The following is a 14886-nucleotide window of genomic DNA, read 5'->3' as shown; positions in this document are numbered from 1 at the left end:
CATACTGATTTATAATTAATTGTACCTAATACGGGAGAGCATACTTTACTGTAAGCAATTTAAAATCTAATCCTCAATGCAAATTGTTTCAGTTTGGTAGTTTACAATCGGATTGTGTCAAGTCAAAACTACAGCAGTATTTTGAAAACATGGCATTCTTTTTGAACAGCCTTTAACATTCCCTCATCCCAAAGGACATGCATACATGATATAGACCAGTATTTCTAACATCGCTTATTCGCTTTGTTACAATCACTAGTGCTTACATAGAAACGATTGTTGCAGAGTGCACGCTCTGGCATTGTCGAGGAGGCAGCATTCCTCAGACACAACAACCTGGTGAATGGCTGCGGTCTGAAGTCACTATCTGTGTTGCTTATTAATCAGTTTCTCCTTGCAATGGGCAGCATCACCTCCGAGCCACGTGACCATTTTACTGGACTCGGCAAACACTACAGGGGAAGAAACCCTCTTCTGTTGGCTATTAACCCTGTAATTCTGTCTGATCGAATCTATTGTTAATGTTGTGACATAATGACTTTGGTGTACTTGATATCCAGGAGGTGGTTGTAAAGCAAACCTCAATCCAAGGACTTCATTTGAAGTTGCTGTAAAGTAGTAAACCTCAATCTCAGGACTTTATTCAATATATTTCCAAACAAAAGAAACACATTCAACTAACCACTTAGACCATTTGACCTGAACAGGGTCTACAATAGGCCTCCAACTATTTTCGCTCCGACACTAAACTCTTACCCAAAAATAGCCGATCTCCAAGCTCACAACACGTTGCGATGTGTTGTATGCAGTGATGTCATTACGTGCGCATCCCGCATCAAAAACTCATTCAAGTCACCCAGGGGCTCATTCATGTCATGGTCCTGGGGTCCCGGGGATGCGCCTCCATTGGAGTCCATGTTAAAATAATTTACCGCGTCGCAGTAAAAGAAAAAAAAAATGTCCACAGACACGACACCACCATTGTTCATGGGTGAAAGCATCCTACTTTACCCTACGTTAACAAAAATAAAATCCACATAGAAAGTCTTAAACAGGCGATAGAAACGTCAATGTTTTGATTCCACCGATGTCCGACGCCATTTTGCGCGCGTAAACTTTATATTGAGGACTCATAAAACTCTGGGACCCATTTGAATGACCACCTGTGGGTCCCGGGACCCATTACATTGAAAACCTAGTAACATCACTGGTATGCTTGTAGGTCTGCTATTTTGACAAAATGTTGGGTACAGAATAGAGATCATGCTAATATATTCAAGTGATTAAATAGCCATCTCAGGAATGGAATTCATCAAATATCTTTACTTGAATTACCCAGTAAAATGTCATTTTGCTTTCATAATTTCTGTCTGCATAAATTACATATCTTGTAGTGTTACACTATAATTGAAAATGTAATGCTGTATTATAACAATGGGGAAAAGGCAACCTTCCCAATCATAGCATGTTGGAATAGCTGTTGTTCCTCTTTTTTGGAAGTGTCAAAGTCATACCAAACAGGTAGTAAAATCTCGATAATTCAACTTCCCATTAGTCCAACTAAGGGTTAGGGTTAGGTTTACTTTAGGCATAGTTTTACTGAGGTTATGGGTTAGGGTATACAGTATCCATCTATCTCATACAGTATATGCACACACACACACACACACACACACACACACACACACACACACACACACACACACACACACACACACACACACACACACACACTTCTATTTAATTATTTACTCATTTTCATGAAATGGGCAAAGTGGTAATTTCACATCCGTGTAGTGACCAATGTCAATTATTCATGCTCATTCTCTGCAACTAATTATTTTAATAACATATTGTGCCACGGGACAACACTGAATCTCAACTTGAATGGGGGAAATAACACTTCCTGGGCAGACTGTGCAATTCTAAGCTGAGACACTGACCTCAAATAGTCTCCTCACCCAATTTACATGATGTACCTTTATTGCACTGTGACATTGTGACTTTGTGTGTGTGTGAAAATTGCCTATTCTACCTTATCTAACATCTGCCTGCTCTCTCCATAGCTTCAGGGACATAATGTCGACAGTGCCAAATGGACAAACGCCTTGCCTTAAGACCCCTGCAGAGTATCTGTAACCCTGCGATAAGAAAGGAACACTAAACTCATCAACAGTGATCCCAATGTCTTTGAATAAAGACAGTATGCAACAAGCCCACCATGCCTCACAAACTACCACCCTATCCGTCTCTGCCCGCCGTTGGCCATCCAACAACAGCTGTTGCTGGACATTTGGATTTCACCAGCGACACTTCTCAACTTTGGCTGAGGTGGACTCTCGGAGGAAGGACATGGGGCATAATAAACAGGCCTGAAAGGGCCTTGGCCAGAAACCTGCAAGTGTATCTGCTGCATCCTGGCAACACTTTGCCAACACCGTCTCCGAGCCACAGAGACAGAGAGAAAAGAGGGAGCACTGGGATGGGGGTGAGAAAAGGGGGAGAGGGACAGGCTTGAAGTGTGAAGCAACGGCAGGAGGGAAAATAACCTTCCCTGCCAATGGCGGGCCTCATTACTAGTGCTGTTTAACAACTTTCAATCCGCCGTCAACATTTTGGGCATGTCATGCCAAGGCAAAACATTTCCCCAAATGTTAAAGAATTTGCAAAATTTTCAAAACATAAAATTAAATCCAAAATTTGTTTCACTAGATTGCTCCTTTTCATCTTTACCAATCTTATTCTGTTACTATTTTTCAGGTTTTAGGCCTCCATGAGGCCGTTATCTACCCGCTAAACAGAGCCTATACTTGTTTGGATATCCAGGGCAAGCCTGTAACTTAGAATCCTGTTCTTTGACTACTCCAGCTCTGGATAGTGTTGACAAACGGCAAGTATGTACACTTTTTTAATACCTGTTACCACTTAATATACTGTTAGTGCACTTTGATTACACTTTATATTATGATAAAACACCACGCTAATCCTGATATCCAAGTACAGAGGGCCAAGTAAGAGTTTCTATACCTAAATCTCCTAGTTTCTGGTACGTTATTCATAATACCTATCTGTTACCTGTTAGTTCCTCCCGCAAGGGAAATTAAGTATTTTAAGCCCAACCCAGCTGATTCACTGCCCACAAGGAACAATTAGGGGTTAAGAGTCTTGATCAGGGACACACATCGACATCGCTACCCAAGCCTGGAATCGAACCTGGGAGAAAGGGGCTCTGGTTCCCCCAGGTGGGCCCCCCATTCAGCAATGCCGCCACCTGCTTACTCTTATTATTATTACTCCCAGCTTAGCTGTACATCTAGTTCTGTATTTTGTCCTGTGTACTGTCATTACAACAGAAATTCTCCCAAGGGATCAATATCAATCAGTCAAGTATTTTAACATATGTACTTGCTAGTAGCACGATATGTAAATTCATTACACAAAGAATTAAAAAGTTGGAGTGATCCAGCTGTTGTTTTTCTACACTTAAATCTGTGGCCTAACCGGATGGATGGTAATGGATAGGGGAAAAAGTAAAACAGTTTGAAGCTTCATACATAATATTAAAAAACGAATTGTAAACCAACATTCAAATGCAGCAGCTTATTTTTACTTTGTGCATGTGTATTCATTCAGTTTATAAGTCTGCATTCTAGGGTTGTGCCGATTGACAATGACATTGTGTACTGACAAACGCTGAGATGATCACTAGTTTTGACATCTCTACCAATTTAAAGGTGATTGAGTCTACATGGCAGTATATCCAAATACACCTGATGATATATTCAACCCACCTTGCCACTTTCCTGCAGTTACTCTGCCATTCTCCGGTCCGAAAAATTGTCAGTCACACCTCACCCATCACACCGATGACTGTGCTTCATGCCTGCCTACATACCGTAAACTATCACATATGAGCAAACACATATGCAAATGTTGCAGCCTCGGCAGGGTGGTAACTTACAGTGTAGAGGAAAGTGGAAATGCACATCTATATTTGAGAGGTGCTGGCTATGAACAGGAACAGCATGGAGAGAGACATCACTCTGAATCAAGTTTATGTTTAGACCGACGTTTTACATTACTTCGATCTGAAAATAGAGATGATGATTGCCCAACCCCAGTGCATTTGTACAGAAAAACCACTGTGACACGACTATGCTCTGGACTCTGGGTGCTCTTGTCAGAGTGTGGCAGAGCACCGATGATGAAGTGACACTTTGGGTTTGTTCGCTCACCAAACAAGCCACGACCATCACATTTTGTCATAACTTCCTTGTCTTTAGCCATGATGCTTGGACAAACTGTCTCTTCAAGTAGAGTCTGAGTGCAGTCCCCAGAATTTCCTAAAATAAATGCACTGAGAGCTTTGAATTTCCACAACAAGAAAGCATTTACCCTACAAGTGCACCCAACAACAAAGTCCCAGACATTAATCTAAACCTACAGTATCCTTTACAATTGTTGTGGAGCAGGCAGGGGCCAGTACTCAGCCTGGGAATAGCACTGTCTTAGAGGTTAATTTCAGGGCATTAAGTGCCTTAATCGAGGAGGCTCGTCATTCCCGATAACTGAAGCTCGTTGTGGCAAAGGTACAGTACAGCATTTTAAAGTGCTGAGTCTTCAATCCCTTACGTGATTTAGATCGATAAAACAAATTTGAGTCATACTTTTCTCAAAACATTGTTAATTCAAAAATCTATATGTCCTGGGTTTGAAATGGTACTATAGCCAAGATTGGAATTCTGGAGATTGACTGCCTTGTTTTTTGTAGCGCAAACAACTACAGTAGCCTGCCTATTCTCTGTATACACGTATGCCTTCCATCACATCTATCATCCTTTTTTCATCCTATTTTGACTCTTCTTCCTGTCTATTCTTTTCAGCTACTGTATAGGCACTTCAGCACACATTCCAGTGTTGCAGAACTGGCCTGTTCTCATTATGCACTTGTTACCGAATGTGTAGACTCAAAGGAGCTATAGTCAACTTTTTCATTGTAGGTGTACATCCTAGTCTACAGACTAGGATGTAAACAAAGTACGGACCCTGTAAATGTAAACAAAGGGCCAAAATGATTATTTTATCATTATTTTACGCTTTTTGTGGTCATTTTTTAATTGAAACACATATATGAAGCTTATTTTTTTATAAAATATTTTCGAAACATTATTTTTATTTTAGCATCCGTTTTTCAAGAAAAAGTTGACTATAGCTCCTTTAACAACTTGGTGTCCCTATTTTGAGAATGTCATTATAAACAAAAAACTTTCAAAAACTTCCAAGAAATAGCAAATCCACAAGCTCACAATGTGACACGTTGTCACTTTGTAGATTGGCTGTTTCGGAAACTTTTGAATATAGGACTCAAGAGGTTAAGAGGTAACAATTTGTGCGGAGGTCAAGTTCTGCTCACCACCGTGGAGCCTAGAGGTTTGTATCCTCCAGGGTTCCTCCGGCTTGGCTGGGGCCCTCCAACTAAAACAATTGGCCGTGTTTGATGGTGGGAAGCTAGATGGAGAGGGCCATCTCTGTCACTAACTGGTCGAGGCAATCGCGAAGGAGACAAACGCCATGGTCAGTGAGAAATACACCTCATAATATGGGGTCGTGGTTGAAGGCAGTTTGAGAACCCCTGGCTTAATGAAATGAACTGCTACACACACACACACACACACACACACACACACACACACACACACACACACACACACACACACACACACACACACACACACACACACACACACACACACACACACACACACACACACACACACACACACACACACACACACAGGGTATGGCTTAATGAAATGAACTGCTCAGCCATTAGGCTAGTGATTTCTTACACGCTAACAAGATGACGACCTGCCCTAGCAAATGTTCAATATTACAGCAGCAGGTTGGCCTCACACAGGACACTGAGGACAAGCGTGGCTATTTACCTGAGGGCTTTATGTTTGACCCCTCGCAATGAGAGGAGGACCTCTATTGAAGATCTAAAATGGCAAGTAAGTAGAATATGACTTGGGTCAGGGGGGCAACACCATGCAGACTGATGAGACAATGTGATGGACATTTTGATCAAAATAATATTTTTGCCACAGACATAAAAAAAACGAGCGCTGAGCGGTCAGTAATATTACCAGAATCACATTGATAATCCAGAAACACATAGCCTACAAGAGTGTCTATTCCAATGTGCTACACATTTTAAAACAAGTAAGACTCCCTAATCGGGAGATAAGCGACCGTCAGGTCGCAGCGTGATTTTAGAGCAAAATCTGTAGGAGCAGTGCCCAAAAATCTGCCTGATGGTGGCGCTATATGGGACAGATTCATGTTGAAGACATGAGTGTAGGCCAAGTGTGTACCGATTTGCGTGATTATTTCGACATTAATTAACTGAGTGTCCTACTTTCTAAAGAAAAGCTGGAGACTGGTAGGTCAGCATCAATGTGGCATGGTCCATGTCTATTTCACATTTGGGATTTCAATAATTGAATGCTGCGGCCCCATTATCACGTTCACAGACGTGTTAACTGGTTACCATGGTAACGATAGCCCCCACGCTGCGTTGGCCGGGAGTGGGTGAAAAAACGTTCCCATGATGCCTCGCGGAATACTACATCCGGCGACTTCCGGCGCCCATTGAATTGTATTCATCCTGGCTGCAGAAACATGGATATATCTCCGCTTCTTTTCCAATATAATAATCTTACAATAAATGCGACAAATCTCTGTGAGTATGTGCCCTGTGTATCTCGAGAACCGTTTGTCCCACCGGCTTCAGATTCGGCAAGCACGTTCCCCGCGGCAGCGCAGAGTGCAGTACCCGGCCTCGACCCGACCCGATACGCGGTTTTCTGGAACCGGCGCGAAAGGTTCGGAATCTCCGTATGCGGAGCTGATATTTGACATCAGGCTGTTCCGGAACCGGCGCAAGTGCTGACTCATTGTGACATCACTTCTGCTGACTCATTCTGACATCACTCCTGTGCAAATAGACGATTCTTCCACACTTTTACTTTGCACTCTAGGTCAAGTATACAGAGCTGATGTCTGACATCAAGGTGTCCCGGAACCGGCACAAAAGGCTCTGACATCACGTACGCCACTTGATTCAACACAGACTTCGGCATGCGCGTTCCCCGCCGCAGCAGGGAGTGCAGTGTCCCGCCTCGACCCGACTCTAAACGCGGTTTTCTGGAACCGGCGCGAAAGGTTCGGAATCTCTGTATGCGGAGCTGATGTCTGACATCAGGGTTTTCCGGAATCTGTATTGTGTCTGCAACACAGTCAGAGGCACAGACAGATACAGAGATCTCCATAATAGGCATAAAGGGACACAGACAGACAGATACAGAGATCTCCATATACGGGCATAAAAGGGACACAGACAGATACAGCTATCTCCATATACTGTATGGGCATAAATGGACACAGGCAAACAGATGGTCAAAATGGGTCCTATGACAACAGGTATAATGGGGTTTGCATTAAAGGGTGGGGCATTCATTCCCTATTTACATCGTTCCCGGGTAGGCCAGTCCCCGACTAGACGCTCGCCCACCCGACAGGCAGATACAGAAATCTCCATATATGGGCATAAAATGGACGCAGACAGACAGATGGTCAAAACGTGGTCCTATGACAACAGGTATAATGGAGTTTGCATTAAAGGGCGGGGCATTCATTCCCTATTTACATCGTTCCCGAGTAGGCCGCTCGCCGGCTAGACACTCGGCCACCCTTCGGGACTCCCTAATTGGGAGATAAGCGACCATCAGGTCGCAGCCACAAACTTTAGAAGGCAATGGTAGGCAATCAGGAGGGAATGTTGATGACATGACTTTAGAGATACTGTGTACCGCTTTGTGTGATTTTAGGGCAAAATCTGTAGGAGCAGTGTCCAAAAATGTGTTTTGCAAAAATCAGCCTGAAATAATAATACATTATTATTGAACATTTAATAATTGATTAATAATCAATCCCTATTTTGGGTATTCATTACAGATGAAAAATGTAAAACAATTTGAAAGAAATGGGAAAATAAAAAAGCGGGTCCCCACGCTCACAACGCATTGTGATGCAAGCGCTGTGAGCTCGCGGATAGGCTACATTACTAGAGGTTCCGGCCGCTATGGCAGCCCTCACATCTAGAGTTCAGGCCACATTGCGGCCTCATATCTGTCGCTGAGCTAGCAACATATATGGAGCTGACCGATTTGTTTGCGCCTGATCCCATGATCACATTGAGGTCAGACAACACACTCTATATTTGGGCTATATTATTTGAGCTGCATTGGGCTAATGGGTATGGCTGCGTCATAGTGACATGAGCGTGATGAGTCATGACGTGGTCCGGCTGTTGACCAGCCGGTGGCGATTCTTGGTTATCCAACTATTAATTTACCGAATGTCCGTCTGTCTGCATGCTGACATCACTGATACTAAACAGTGTCGCCACCAAGGTAACAGCCGCATGCTGAAACAATGCCCAACTGACATCATAATACAATGCCCAACATGCAGCTGTTACCATGGTGGCGACACTGTTTAGTATCTGTGATGTCAGCATGCTCATCTCCAAATTTGGAGCATGCGGCTCTTACTCATCTTCAAGTTTGGGCATTGTTTCAGCATGCGGCTGGACATCAACAATGCCCAACTGACATCACTGACTGACATCACTGACTGACATCACTACAGTGGCCAAATTTGGAGATGACATCACAGACTGGCTTGGACACAGGCATAAAAGAGAGCCATAAAAACAAACGGATACAACTGGTATTGCACAACTGGACATCAATGGTGACTATTCTTCCCAACAGGCACAAGTCTTGGTTCTCCAACATTACTTCTGAGACTCCTACATTCAATCCCTCTTATACTGTGCACACCCCCGGGCACAGAACTAGTTATTCAATTAACTGAAAGAATAAAAGATAGCTCGATAGCTGTAGCTCTAAATATGACTGGTACATCAACTCCAGAAGATTAATGTAGTGAGGAGACAACCTGACGTGACACTTCATATTTGGAGCAGCAGGCTGACTTTAATTTAACTAGAGTCAAAGACAAGGTGAGTCAGATTCTGACATGTTTTAAACCTATTTTAACCTACGGTAAGACCTGGAAATGTCAACTTTGGTCAAATACTGACAGCACACCTTTTGGTGGAGAATTATACGACACAGGTTTATGTGACCAAATCTAAAAATATTATTTTAAATTTTCCACAGTAATACACATCTATCTTACTGTCTGTACCGCATAATCAAAATGTGAAAGAGTATTGATTTGGCCAATACCAACAAGTATTTACCTAAATTACTTCTCAATGCATTTGAGAAAATAAAACCTAAACCATCCTGTACTAACAACCCAGATACAGAGGGTGTACAGATTTTTCCTGTACCAATTACAGCGATGTCCACAACCACACTGCTGTACAACTGTCCATTGTGCCAAACTGAGTTAGCTATACTGCTTATGACATTGCAGCTATAGGCAAGAAATACACTATAGCAAGTTGGTACGTGATTAGCTGCTGTCATGCCATGTTGCAAAAAAGTCCAGCTGCTGTCAACGAACAATGAGATAAAAGGTGACCATAGTCAGCATCTGCCAACTTGTTCCAGTTCGAAGAAAATAAATGAACTTCCCGTGACTGATTTCACAAAATGCTGCCACAGTGAATGCCCAATAAAGCAAAATCTCTATGGTTTGCCTGCGGGTATAGTAGATTTATTATTCTCATAAACTGACAATTGTCAATTCAAAACCAGTTGCACCATTCAGTCCAAATGGATGTTTTGTCAAATTGTCATTGTCATTCAGTTGACTACCATACAATTATGTGTTTAGAGACATATTATAAAATGCAATTGTATTCCCTCCCATGTGGCAATACTAACTCTTAAGGAGAAATCGCAAATTATGATGGCTCCCGGAGAGGTGCTTCTGTCCTTGAACTGAGCATGTCAGCTCTGCATGTGAATCTTTCTTACCAAGACAAATAACCCCTGTCGGCTACATTTACTTTAACAAAGTGTTTCTGCTTTTGCAATGAAAAGCCTTCAAATAATCATTGGATAACAAATCATCTTAATTTAGAATTTAAACCTACCATCGATCACAATATTGGCTGTACTGTACTGTATGCCATCACTGGAACAGCTTGATAATGTTCAATAATGTTATGTGATCTTTTGACCATTAGTTTACTTGTCATACTGCAGCAGCACTGCTTTGCCAGAGCCTTTTGCACTCTGTAGCCTACTAGGGCTGCTGCTGGTAATATAGATTCAGTGATTGATGTTTAAATTAGTTACAATTTAATTATTGATGTGTTTTTACCATTACATGACGTGACGTTGTGTTATTACAGTGTGGTAAATTGAGAGAGAAATTGCATGTTTAAATGTGGTAAGGCCTATGAAACAAGTTTTTGCATTGTCTGTTTGCACATGTGAAACCGCAATAGAGGCATGCTCTTATAGTGACACACACACGCAAACACGCACGCACAGAGCACGCGCGTGCGTGCGCACACACACACACACACACACACACACACACACACACACACACACACACACACACAGGTTCCGATCTTTTCTGCTCCCAGACCCAGTCTATTAAGATTCTTAATTTACATAGGCATTAAAGTGCGTCCTGGGCTCTTATCTATAGTAGGTCCAGATTATGACTGGGTTGTATTTCTAGTGGCAGGTGTAATCGGGAACAGAAAGGCGGCTGCCTGCCCTGCTTGCTTCATGCGTAAATGTTCCATTCCAATCACAAAGCCCCCTTGCCTGCCCGGGGAATATACGGCTTAACTCCCCTGACCCGAACACAGTCTGTGTGGATTAACAACTACTACTTAATCAACTTTAAGCGCAAAGACGTCCCGAGATTTAAGTGCGCGTCAAGATGATGCGCGGGCAAACACCACCACAGACAGAGCCATATCGACAAAGCCACATTTACTGCAACTGCCAGGATGAATTAAACCACTGTTGAATATTGCTGCCGTGTGAAACTAGCCTAGGCTATTGCCTACACACAGATCTCTTCTTTAGGGATACTGCAGATTAAACCACATTAAACACAACTGTCTTTTTCGAATCAAGTTGATACAGGAATCAGGATCATGATGAAACTTTCGCAGCCAACGCATTCTACTGCGGATCCGTATATAACAGTTTCAAAGCCTCGAGAGACAAGCCACTGACATCAAGAGACCGCTGAACTCCACTTCGTTAATCGCTTAATTTAAGCTGCGGCTTATGGCAAGCATGATGTCAAACAAATGTAAGGGCCTGAACTTCCCATGCCGTTATGGGACATAATCATCACCACCAAGATAAGCATATCAAATTGTCATCTTAAATACAATCCCATCCACTATCGAGAGCCAAAGAAAAAACATATCACAAGTCAATAGAAATGACAGAGCGTGCACTTACCTTGTTCCATCAGTAGAATGGTCATTCCGACCAGCATAGCCCAGTAGAGAGGATTCTTCATGTTTATCGCTCAGTTGTTTGTCTTTTATGCCGAAGAGTGTTGATGTCGTCTGAAATAGCCTTTTCACACTGACAATCCCGTGGAGCGGATTTCTTTTTTCGTTCTTCTTGAAGTGGAGCAGTGCAGTTCCCGCAAGTCCCCTCGCTCTTTCTGTGTGACTGTACAGCATCCACCAACGCACGGCGCGCTTCAACAAAGTCCCTCCTTCACTGAGAGGTGCTGGTGATGGTGTGTGTGTGTGTGTGTGTGTGTGTGTGTGTGTGTGTGTGTGTGTGTGAGTGCTTGCCTCGGCTTATGGAGGCGCTGCTGTCTCAGGCTCCACTGTTCAACTGTATTATCATGCGCATCAGTTCAATCATCTCAATTGCGAATCCATCTTGACGCTGTTCTTAATTTGGAGTCTTACCCAGTGTGTCAATTAGGGAATTTTCTTTCATCGATTGCAATTTTCCAGAGAAAGTATGTTTTTAATTGTCTGCTCTTCTGACTGAGACTCCAGGGAGTAGGCCTAAAGTGTAATAATGACCTGTGAGTTGCATCTCCGAAGGAAAAGCTGTGGCGGGGGTGACCTACCCCTCTGCTCTTACATCACTCATGGGTTTTCATTTGGCACACATAAAATAAATTAACAATAACAGTATAACAACACACACACACACACACACACACACACACACACACACACACACACACACACACACACACACACACACACACACACACACACACACACACACACACACACACACACGAAGTCCCTCCTCAGCCAGCCCCCAGCCCCCCCACCCAAGGGGCTTGACTGTCCTAACCCTCTTACCCCAATATTAAGTCTTAGGTGCAGAGGGAGATGCCTCCTTCCCTTTCCAGGGCTCGGGGTTCTGGTGTACATGAGGAAGGGACATCAGGTGTGTAGGGGCTTTTTGCCTAGACCGCCATACAGTGTGATAGTCGCAGCCCCAGCCTGAAGCCTCAAAAGTCTATCTGCTCTCGTCCCATAGGGATGTCCCTTTGGAGTGATGGTTAAGATATTGGACTTTCACACGGGAGACCCAGGTTCGAAGCCGGGTGGGGAGGTTCGGATCACCTCCATTACACCTCCACCCGGTGAGCTTCTGTGTCAGCAACTGGCATGGGGTTAGCTGTAATGCAGCCTAGACTCCCCCCTTAGTTCTGTCTCAGGTGCTTGCACATACATGTGGTCCACCAGGGTCCGGGGAGAGCTGCTCTGGTGCACCACTTACAGCTCGGTATGCCCAGAAGACCAGGTGCAAGTGCTGGAAATCCCAATCAGTGGCGTCAGTTCAGAAAAAGGTAAGGTATGGCAACATGACTGGTGTCTTGCACACGCGCGAAGCACGAGTCATGTTGCCATACCAGGCATGATACATTTATTTTAAGAAGTACATTCTATTTTTTTCCCCCAAAATGTATATGGTTTCTTGGGCTGGATATGGCAGCCTGGAACAGTTGTGTGGAGAATATAATTATAATACCTTGTTAAATTTTGCATTTGTAGTTATTTTACTGTAATTTAACAACATAACCAGCACAGATAGACAAAGAGACATTCATGGATTTATATTTTAAAGTAACTTGTATTCTCCCCCCTGGACCCAGGGTATGGCAGCTGCATTACCCCTGCCATACCCTGCCATACCCAATCATACGCCCCTGATCCCAATCTAGCCTTTGTCGGTTTGTGGTGGCCTCGGTTTGATTGAATATCTTCCCCAGCCACTGGTAGATCTTGAACACCTGTGCCTCACTGCCCTGGTAACAGTGCTATGTAACATAAATGTGCATGCAAGAGGAATACTCTTTTTAGTGTGTCCTCAGTGGCGATAATTGGCAGCCATAGAACTTGGGGGTCCCCAGCGTGTTAGGTGCAGGTGCTCATGCGCTCTTGGGCTGTGCTGGCGCCTTCTGACAGTGCCTGCATGTTCATCTGTAGGCCTATAATCCAGTACCATGCACCCTAGACGAGGGCGGCGGGGATTTCATTGATGGATATAAGCCTGGGTTTCCGAGGCTAATTGATGGATGACATTTCACTACATCAATGTAATGACCAGTGGCATTGCACCCCCGAAGATGAAGCCATGACTTTTTAAAGGAAACTCTTTTATTTGTGTCTGTCAAGGACACAGAGCACCAAACCAGCTCAAACCATATTATCCTATTCCCACTACTATAATTGAAGAGCCACTGTTCTGTTTATGTGTGTATTCAGGTTTGAAATGCAAACCATTAGCCCAATTGCCTCCAAACTCATAACATATATTGCTGTGGGGTCGGACCTTTGCACAGGCTACTTCTTTCCCTTTCAGCATGCATATCATTTGTACACTTTTCATGAACGGTCTAATAGCAATGCAGGCTAGGACTGGAATGACACATCATTATCGATCTGTGCAGAATGCACTGTTAATGTTCATCCCAAGTCTGAATTGGCCTACCATAGCAGCACAAGTGCTATCCATGAGCACCTCAAAAGACAGCAGCCCATTACACACACACACACACACACACACGCACGCACGCACGCACGCACACACACACGTATTTGTAGAACAATTATCGAAACAAAGTTACAAAGTACTTTACATAAACATTTCAATTAAACCAATAGGTGAATTACATTCTGCATCGTGGATACCTGGTCATTGGAATCACCCACGAGGCCACTGCAATCGCTGGCTGTCCATTGATTAATATTCATGGCATCCACTATGTCAGACACATCCAAACCACCGCCACCTCCAGGGGACATACAGTGGTACCTCGCGCACCGGGCTGTCCTGCGTACCCACCATTAAAAGGGATGTTTCCTTATTATCAATAATGATTTCATTAGTGGCCCCCCAATTTAAAATGTGTCAAAATCCTTATCAATCAAAACATACTCATACAGTATATTAAAGGGTTTTAAGCAATGTGTATACACAGACCGGGAAATGACTGGCTGCCAATAGTGTGGGTTTGTCTAATTTCAAACAACTATCTGACTCCTCACCTGAGTGCTGTTGGAAGAATTGCCATAGAATGAGAGAATTCTGGAGGACAATCAAAAAGGATGAACTAACCTGTCGAATTCCTCGCTTCACTGACGTGTCCCTGACCGTAAAATGAAGCTGTGGCGCAAATGGCGGACAAGGGGGTTCAGTGTGAGATTGCTGTATATGGAGTAGTAGAGACTCGGGAGAACTAGGGACAAACATGGGTGAAAAAATATTCCTGCCAAAGATCCTTCACCATGACAGAAATAATGAGCTTCCCTTCAACTTTGTCAGGCGGCAGTTCCCTGTCAAGCTGGCTTCCTCAGTCGCCATCCACAGATTCAGGGGCAAG

General features: G+C 43.5%; 1 protein-coding gene across 1 annotated transcript in view; it reads right to left on the bottom strand.

Moving 5' to 3' along the window:
- Positions 1 to 11538, bottom strand: part of ntm (neurotrimin) — a gene marked incomplete at both ends in the record, with an annotated part of 482453 nt that extends 470915 nt beyond the window's left edge. Inside the window, one exon of the mRNA XM_080748934.1 lies at positions 11478 to 11538. Within this exon, the coding sequence (XP_080605060.1) occupies positions 11478 to 11538 (61 nt within the window). The remainder of the gene's footprint in view (positions 1 to 11477) is intronic.
- Positions 11539 to 14886: the final 3348 nt, after the last annotated feature.

Source organism: Nannobrachium achirus, assembly GCF_963921795.1.
Source record: "Nannobrachium achirus genome assembly, chromosome: 19".
Taxonomy (NCBI): Eukaryota; Metazoa; Chordata; class Actinopteri; order Myctophiformes; family Myctophidae; genus Nannobrachium; species Nannobrachium achirus.
This window is presented reverse-complemented; position numbering and strand designations above follow the sequence as displayed.